Raw genomic sequence first — 9316 nt, 5'->3', positions numbered from 1 at the left:
CCAGGATCTCGTTGCAGTTCATAACAGGTGATCAGAGGAAGGCTATTTAGTCTCTTAATAAAATGGCGACGACTTGGCAGAAGTGAGCTGCTGTCAGGGTGTTTTTCTCCTCTTCTGGTGGGGAGCAGCTCAGAAGTTGCAGAGTGCGTCATGTGAGATTGGGGGTTCAGCTCGTACACTGCTGGGAGAGGCAAACAGGATATGAGCATTTATTAAAAAGTTAAAGTGAGGACTGCTTATTATGCATTAGTTAAACAAAGAAACAAAAAGCAAGCGATCTCCCTCTATCACTCATCCATGGATAACATATTTTATTTCAAGCATAATGCATTTGACGATAATAGGAGTTATAATATACATTATATTGTTATCTTTGTTTTGTTGCCAATCAGAGGTTCAAAATCAGAACGGTTTAGGTCCACAGAGTGTGTGTCAAGTTCATTGATATGCCTCGTCAAATAAATGTGTCAAAATTGTCAAAATAATAAATTTTTATTGCAGTAGTGGAATATCAAGACTGCAATTTTCATTACATTTCTTGCTTTAATTTGAGATGATTTAATGAGAATAAAAACATAACACACACAGCAGCCAATTTCTCTCAGCCACCATATTCAAAATGGGAAAAACAAGATAGCATAATCTTGAGGCAGTGCATTTTGAACTTTGTAAGACAGAAAATAGTTAAATTCTGCCCTGAATTTACTCAGATCTGTAGTATAAAAGTTTAAAGCTACTGGGACTGAGACAAACAAGGCCTAATGGGGAGTAAGATTTTATCGTATTTGCACCCTTAAAGATTTCTTTTGTCTTAATCAGATAGAAAAAAATTTGAATGTTGGCTAAAGATATCTTTTTTTTAAAAATGCACAGCGTTTTCAAACTCTGATTTTATTGATTTAGAGAGTAAAATGACCAAAAACAACATGAGCCTATGAAGAAAATTAATAAGGACACCGTTGGTGGTAACATTCAACTTTGATGCCTGGCAATGTGTTTTTACGTCTCCATGGAGCAATTTTGTCCCACTCTTCTTTAAATGAAAATAAGCTGGCCATTTAAGATCATGTCACATCATCTCAATTGAATTTAAGTCCATAATTTGACCCGGCCACTTCAAATTTGATTATATAAAGTCTTCACAAAGTCTGTGTCATAAAATCCAAGTAAAACATCTTAGATTGTGGTTTCAAAACAAGAGAGACTGGGCAAAAATAGCATCCATAGGACACTTTCCAAGGAGGGAACCACTGGTGAGGGAAAAACTGGTCTCACTATTCCCAGCAGACATCTTGATGATCCCCAAAAGGTGAACTTTCAGTAATTACATTTAGTGTAAAACTAAAGCAGTATTTTATAATAAAGGACATCATATTCAGTCAAACATGGTAGCAGCAGTGTAATGGTCTGTTAAAAACCTGCTGCAAATGATTAACCAATTTATCCTTTAGTCAATGAATGGATTGTTCAAGACTTTATGCTCTTCAGAAGAAAATCTTGAACATAAACTATAAATCAGCTTGTGATCTTAGGTCAAGTACACATGTGCTATTCAAAAGCACAAAGATCTAAAGAACACTCAGGTGAAAGTGTTGGAATTAATGGCCTAGTCAAAGTCTGTATTAAAATCTGATAGAGATTTTGTGCATGACCTTAAACAGGTTAGTCGTGCTGGAACACCTTCCAATGTGAGTGCATTAAAGCAACTTTTTAAGTTGGGCCAAAATCCCCCCACAGAGTGGATAGAGAGGTTTGATAGTCATTTATCAGAAAGACTTAATTTCAATTGTTATCAAGTCATCAATGAACTTGGCAATGAACAAAACTACTGTCAACACATTCAATATAACCAAAGAAGATAAATAAGATGCACACAGAGAAGACACGCTGGTGCAAAGATATAAAATAAAGTAACTTGAAGTATATGAAAAACACGATATCTCAAAAAGGTTACTCTTTAAACTCGGTGCCAGACATGCGTAACAACGTTTAGAAACAAAATGTGCTAAAGTCCAAAAAACTACATTTCCCATCTTTGAGGAGAAAGCTTGTGTGATCTGATTGGCCAATGACTGTCCTACGTCACGTCCTGGAGTTCATGATGGCGTTGTCCGTGACAGATCTAGCACATTGACTTTTGCCGAGCTGTGTGGTGTTTTTCTTCCCTCGTCCTCGTCTCCGGCTCGTTTTGTTGGTAGATGAAGTCAGCAGATAAACTCCCAGCGTAAATATCTGTGGAAGTGAGCCGCCGGTGAGTAGCTTCAGAGGCCTCACAGCTCGGTTAGTGTTTGCCTTCACGGCGCTGCTGCTGCTAGCTGTTAGCTGTGTGTTTATGCAAAGGTTACATGACTCGACTGAAACCTTTAAATGTTTTAAAGCTTTAAAATACAAAAGTGGTAACTTTTCCTTGGCGTGTTTCAGATCATGTCCCTTCACAGACTGGCTTTCAGGCTGCGGCCAACGGTGAGAGTAATATTTATGGGTTAATAACTGATCTAACTCATTCTCCATGTTTTTAAAACCACATTTGAGGTGTTAAACTGAGAGGTAAAGATATTTTACTGTATTTCGCTGCTGTGTTGCAGGTGACGCATGTCAGGAGTCTTCATAGCAGTGGATATGTCCAGCAGCAGGAAGCTGTGGCTGTGGAGCCAGAACCAGAGTCTCTATCAGTCTTCAGAACACAGGAAAAAGACCCAGTAAGATTTTTTTATTTTTTTTTTTATGTAACGGGAATCAAGTGGTTCGGTTAAGAATCCAAATTTCCATTTATGTTTATTTTAAAAATAAGCATAAGGGCATATGTTCATGTTTCTTCTAAACAGATCCACTAGCTCCTTTATTTTTATATTTAAGGTTATTAGACTGTATATGTTTTTATGTTCTTCAGTGTTTGTAAACTGCTGCAAAGTGAAAGCATAAACTTCAATTTTTCAGTTTTCAAGTGTGCAAAAAGCACGCCACATGTTTAATTATCTGTACTTCTTAAGTAATTGGATGAAACCACCACTGAGTGTGCCTCTTAAAAAAAGCCGATGTATAAAATAGTTGAAACACTAGAATTTGAGATGATGTTTTTATTTCAGATAATCACTCATATTCACCAAAAAACTGTGATCTATTTATAGTCTGTTTTTAAGATTTCTCACAATCACTGTGCCTTTAAACATGAAGGCCTGTTGTTATGCAATACTTTGTGCATATATTCCTAAATATGTATATACAGTTAGATTTATGCGTAACTTTATTTACATTCAACCAAGAAGTTTGATTCTGACTGATAAGGAGGCAAGCATCTCTCAAAAGATAAAGCAATGTGAAAAAAGTGTCCGTTTTATTTACATTTGGCATGTCAGAAGGTTTTGCTATCCTTCTGAAGGATGATTGGAAACAAATTGTCATTAGACGTTACAGCAATCAAAAAGATTTTCTCCTTGCTGAGGAGCTTTTTGCATATTTCCTCTATTACTTTTATGCTTGGTGATAAGCCAAGTACTATTTATTTTATTTAATTTTTTTTAACAATTGGTGTATAAATAAATACATATAAAAAGTAGAAATTGTTAAAATGAGATGGTCTGAGGTTATTACAAACCCTGAAGTTGCTTTGAAGGTTTCCAATTGCATCTGTAATAAAATCATTTCAGAGAAAACATTTTAGTTACAACTAGTGTTCAAGCATAAAACATAAAACCAGTTTTTACTTTTTAATCGCCCTCTGTTACACTCGCCTCTATGAAAAGATAAATGCATATTATTTTTTCTGCCCTAATTTATTTTAGTTTCTTCTATAAGACTTGTGGCTTGAATTGACAAGTACATTTAGAAATTAGAAATCAAATTTAAAGTAAAGCTGTTTTGTGATCAGATTCATTTTGATTATAGGACTCTGTTCCTGTCCCAGTTTGTCAGTTTGTCCATCCGAAACCCCGTACCTTTACATGAGTGGCCTTGAGTTAATTTCCTTTTTTCAACTGTTCCTTGTATTGACAGATTCTACTTACTTACGTTGAAATACTTGTAATAAACTAATAACAGTTTGTCGTACCAGTGTAACAGAGTATTTTTTTTTCATCTGATATCGATGAGATTTTTAATGTGTACTTTTGAAGTTTTGCACTTTGTTGTGAAAGATGCCCAGATGCGATCAATCTGAGTGACCCATCTCCGTCCCTCTCTCTGACCCTCCAGGCTTGCCACTCAGACAAACATGTGGGACAGTTCTACACCCTGTCTTCTGCGCATGTCCGGCCTCTGTTTCCCGACAGCCTCCCTTGGCGCTATCAACAACAGGCAGGTTCTTCTCTGAAGCTTTAATCGACGTCCTGCACAGTCAACCTGGTTGTAAGCCGCGCTGTATCATTTCTAGATGAAGACGTTCAATGAGGCCTGCATCATGGTGCGGCAGCCGGCCCTGGAGGTCATCTCTTACCTTAAAAAAGCCGACTACAGCCAGCCTGCCCTGAGATATGTGCTCTGTATCCTTCAAAGCGCTAAGCCGCACCGACTGCAGAGGTAAACAAAAGTTCTTTTGCCTCTCGAGCCTGAATAAAACGTCTGTTGTCGTCCTTATCTGGGGGCTCAGACGGGCTGAAGGGGACTGGGAAAACAATGTCTCTTTGTCACACGCTCCACTTCTGCTACACACAGGGATGGCTGGTGCTTCACGTTCCTGATGGTAAGACGAACACAAATCCCACAAGTGTTTATCTGAATGCCAGAGAGAGTAAAACCCTCCTCCTCCTCCTCTTTCTCATACAGCCCACCTGTGGGTGAAGAACTGTAAGGAGCTGCTGCCGTCGTCCTATAAGTCGTCTCGCTTTGATCAGCCGCTACAAGCCACCACGTGGCTACGCAACTTCAAAATCACCAACGAACCTTTTCTTTCAAAGGTAACATTAAAACTTACTCATTCACCTCGATGGTAGAGTTATGAAAGGCTGGAATTAGATCCTATTTTTTCCCATTATTAGAATTTTTTTTGTGCTTGCAGCTGCTAAAGACACCCGCTGTGTAATATTTTAGTTTTAAAAAAGCCGTTCTACTTTTATTTATTCAGTGTTTTACTGAGATCTTGTACTGAAAACTGTGGTGGCGAACTGTATTCAGCTCCCTCTTTAATTCAGTGTTCCTAAATAAAGCCCATTACCATCAATTCCTCTCTGAGTGTATAATTTAACTTCAGTAAATGCAGATGTTCTGAGAAAGCCTCAGAGGTTTGTTAGAGGACATAAGTGACCAATGAGCATCATGGAACAAAGCAGTTATATTATTTGCTGCTGTGTGTTGGTCTATCAGTAAAATCCCCCCAAAAAATGTGTTAAGATTCCTGTTTGTGAAATGAAAATCTCATTAGTCCTAAGAGGTACCAATAGTTTTGAACTGGGCTTTTTTTTGAATGTGCTGCAGAGATTTCTGCAGAGGGTCTTTAGTCTTGATAAAGAGAGACACTTACATCTCAAAGTTGATGTACAAAAAAATTGTATGTTTGCAACTTTTTTTGTTCTCAGATAAAACTAAAGGAACGGTACGTGTGGACGAAGAGGGAGTCCACCGAGGCGGGAAGTTCACTCGGAGAGCTGGTGGATCAGGTCAGTCCTTTATCCTCCTCTAAGTCCAGTGTTTTTCATTAACAATGCGTCCTCTCTCTCTCTTTCTCTCTCTCTCTATTTCTATCTCTGTCTCTCTCTCTCTCATGATCTCTGCTTTATTTCCACTCGAGTTAACTCTCCTTCAGGAGTCTTTAAAGTTTCATCTCTCCACCTCCACCGGTGATCTCTAGCCAATGAGCCGAGCAGGGTGATAGATCAGCACAATGTTGTTGTACCTCCCGCATTGATGAGGACAGAAAGGAGCCGAGGATTTATGTGCAGCTGCAAAACCCTCACTTTTTGTCTGTCACATTTCAGCTTAGGGAGATTTATTGCATCCATCAGGGTCCGACTTGTCAGTGTTGGTGTTTTTGGAGGCTGCTGTGCAGGATGCTAACATGATTAGAGGAAATACTGATAAGCATCTCTCTGTTGCATTATTTGATTTGATTTTCTATTAATCTGTCAAATACTTCCTGTTTTTTTTTTCCCTTTATCTGATAAAAACTTGAGGCTTAAAATGGATTGCATTGTGTATAAACCCCCGCCGCCCCCTAAATCCATCTGCTCTTTACCATAATGTTTTGTTTTTAATATTTTTCTGCCTTTTCACAACATCGCATTTTTCATCTGAGCCTATTTGCTTTGCTGCAGGGCATATCGCGAATAAAGAGCAGCAGCGACGTGGTGGGAGCGGTGATGAAGGAGCTCAGGCTGCAAAGCGGCCAACCGAGAGCAGACTTCCGCCTGGCCGTGGCTGTGGACGGCGTGAACGCCCTGTGGGGAAGATCCACCATCAAGACGGGGGATAAGACCGCCGTAAGACAAAACTCATCCATCATGCTGTGTCCTCTGTTTTTTATTGTCTTTCTTTCTTTCTTTTTCCACAAACAGAAAATCTTATGTGTACTAATTTTCCTCAGGTGGATCCAGAGGAGCTCACTTTGGTTTATAACCTGAGAAAGCTGATGAAGAACGACTGGGTGAGGAGGGACACAACAGTTAAAGCCTCAAAATGCCGTTTCAGAAACCTGTTGTTGACATTTACCGTCTTGTCTCAGAGCGGCGGCGCCGTCATTACCACTCTGTCTCAGACGGGCTCTCTCTACAGTCCAAAATCCGCCCACTTGCCTCAAGATCTTCTCGGAGAGGTAAGAGAATATTCTGTTTCATCTTGATGTTTGATCAGCTGCTCCTCAGAGAGCCGGAGATGATTCAGCTCTGCTGCTCAGTTTAGGCTAATGTACATCAAAAAAAGACGTCTAAGTGGGTAAAGACGCAGCAACCGTAGCATCAAGGAAATCACTTCAATTAGTGACAAACCTCATCTATATGGGTTTTTTAAAAGATAAAAAGATTCTTAGGGTAGTCTCAGTTTTATATCTTGAGCCGTTTTAAAGACACCCAGAGTTGTTCAGTGCTTAGTTAAATTTACTGCCTTGCCGTAGTCACAACCCGTCACTCTTTCCATATTTTTAAAAAAAATGCTTTGAGTTTTCATGTGCTAGGCCAGCCAACGTAGAGCCTAACTGAAGTGTACCAAAAATGAGAAATTTTTTGCTTGCAGAAATTCGAAAAGTGTGCCATACATCCATTCCCTTTCAGCCAACGCCTTACACACAACCATCTTTTTCTACTGTTACAACTGCAAGTCGAGTGTACTGTGTTTATCTCAGCTTTCCACATCTAAACACTGACATCTTTGTCGATTCTTTGCAAAAAAAATAGTTTAAGTTCTGTTAGACTGGATGGAGAGCATCTTGGAGCTTCGGTTTTCAAGTCTTGACAGATTCTAGATCCGATTGAACTCTGAACGTTTTGAAACATGAATATGCTTTGAATCAAGGTTTGCCAGCGTAGCTCAGGCTGCATGTTTATGGTTGTTGCTCTCCTGAAATGGGAACATCTGCCTCAGTTTGCACTCTTCTGCAGCCTATAACTATAATTGCGTTGTGTGCATTTATCACATAAAACCTCCCAGGAGTACATTAAAGTTTGATGAGTTCCCCTGGTTGGGATGTAAAGATTTATGCTTATTAAAGATTGTCTCTAGACTGTTCTCAGTTTTAAACAACCCCTTATGCAGATATGTCTGCTACAATGTACTTCTCTTAATATTACATTTATCCTCAGAGGATCATATTCTGACTGTTTGGCAGGAAACTGCCCATTGAACTGTTTAAGTTGCTGTTTTTGCAAAGAAAATGGCTTTTTATTTTCTTGTAGTACAGCACAGAGGTGTTGTTTTTCCAGTGAAAAGGGAGAGTAAAGCAAATAATGACTCGCATTAGTCTTTTCGACACTGCAGCACTTTAGCATGTGACTTCATTAAGCCGTTTTGAACTAATTACTAGTATATTTGTTGCGCGACTGCACACCAGGAAATCAGTTCATCCGAGGACTGATAAATGCCTCTTCTTCCGCCGAGAGGCATAAATTACAAGATTTAAAGTGCGATCACGTAACCCACCTAATGAAAAACATTAGCATTATATGAATATAATATGTATTATTTACTTCACCCTTGACTGTGTGGGCTTGACTTTAGCTTTTTTATTTTTTGCCCCATCACATTAATGCATATTTGAATACATTTATCATTCACTTCGTTCCTCTTCTCTCCTGAAGTGCCTGAAGCAGTCGTCAGTTTCTGACTTTACTTTTTACATGTAAATTTATTGAAAAAATTGCACTGAATTGGTGCATACTTCAGGATATTAATTAAAACTACGGCTTTAAATGTGTAGACAACCGATTTCTCATTGGGTTCTTTAACAACCTGTCTGTGTTGTCCTCATAGAGAGGCTTTGACAGCATGGATCCGTTCATCCCCGTCTCGGTGCCCAACTACAGCGAGAAGGAGTTTGAGAGCTGTTACCTTTACTACATGGACCGGAACTGGCTGCAGCACCCACAGAGTGAGTTATGGTCCTGTCACTCTGCAGTTGTGTGATTTTTAAGAATGAAACGTAACCAAAGTTTTCTGACCATGTTTGCTTTCCCATCAGGCCGAACAGAAGAAGGGAAGAAAGAACTCATTTTTTTGTGTAACATGAATCCATCCATGTTCGAAAGACTCTGCGGCCACTTGTGAAGAAGTCACAGAAACATTTCGTGATAACAATGCCACTGCATCAGAAACATGCAAACGTATATCTCTGTGGTGTGTATCATGCTGTAAATTATACTACTTTGTTGCTTTCATAATAAAACATTAATAAGAAAAACTGTTTGTTTTTTTTATCTTTAAGAATATCATTATCCTAGCAAACACTTTTACAATTTGAAAATAGAGCAAGTGTGGAAGAACTTGGGTCATGGTCTTGTTTGACACAAAGTTATATCATCCATGTTTAACACTACTGGAAATTAAATACTCCTAAGCCTAATAGCTTGGCAGCAACAACTGTGGATAAACTTTGACCCACCCTTATTTTATGACTGTTTTATTCACATTGTAGGATTTTGAACATGAACCACCATCCTGAAACATTTAAGCAGGTTTAGGTCCAGCCTTTCACTGAAACCACTCTGAAAGCCTTCTTTTTATTGCGTAAGATGAAAGATGTGCTGTTGTGCTGCAAACCTAAGTCCTCCTGAACTCAAGCTGCAAACTGATGGCCAGATATTGTTTTTCAAGATGTTCGGCTAGAGAGCAGAGTTCATGATTCCATCAATGAAGTGAAGTCGTCCAGGTCCTGCAGCAGGAAAGCAGTCTCAGACAA

General features: G+C 39.0%; 1 protein-coding gene across 2 annotated transcripts; it reads left to right on the top strand.

The window, feature by feature from the left end:
- Positions 1-2072: 2072 nt before the first annotated feature.
- Positions 2073-8818, top strand: dap3 (death associated protein 3). Of its 2 annotated transcripts, none has more exons than XM_008431763.3 (13): positions 2073-2280; positions 2422-2463; positions 2586-2699; positions 4192-4293; positions 4370-4478; positions 4586-4678; positions 4762-4892; positions 5511-5591; positions 6246-6410; positions 6515-6574; positions 6653-6742; positions 8392-8509; positions 8600-8818. In XM_008431763.3, the coding sequence occupies exons 2-13, from the start codon at positions 2425-2427 to the stop codon at positions 8683-8685; spliced, it is 1188 nt and encodes a 395-aa protein (XP_008429985.1). In that variant the 5' UTR covers positions 2073-2280; positions 2422-2424; the 3' UTR covers positions 8686-8818. The 2 variants fall into 2 exon arrangements, with proteins under 2 accessions (XP_008429985.1, XP_008429984.1); XM_008431762.3 differs by having other exon boundaries at positions 2074-2251.
- Positions 8819-9316: the final 498 nt, after the last annotated feature.

The sequence above is a fragment of the Poecilia reticulata genome, chromosome 16, assembly GCF_904066995.2.
Source record: "Poecilia reticulata chromosome 16, P_reticulata-male-v2, whole genome shotgun sequence".
Lineage (NCBI taxonomy): Eukaryota > Metazoa > Chordata > Actinopteri > Cyprinodontiformes > Poeciliidae > Poecilia > Poecilia reticulata.
The sequence above is the reverse complement of the archived record's forward strand: the minus strand, read 5'-3'. Positions and strand labels throughout refer to the sequence as shown.

Coding starts and splice junctions, on each gene's coding strand:
- dap3 (XM_008431763.3), top strand. CDS start 2,425: ATGTCCCTTCACAGACTGGCTTTCAGGCTGCGGCCAACG. Junction 4,893..5,510: donor ACGAACCTTTTCTTTCAAAG/GTAACATTAAAA, acceptor TTTTGTTCTCAG/ATAAAACTAAAGGAACGGTA. Junction 5,592..6,245: donor TCGGAGAGCTGGTGGATCAG/GTCAGTCCTTTA, acceptor GCTTTGCTGCAG/GGCATATCGCGAATAAAGAG.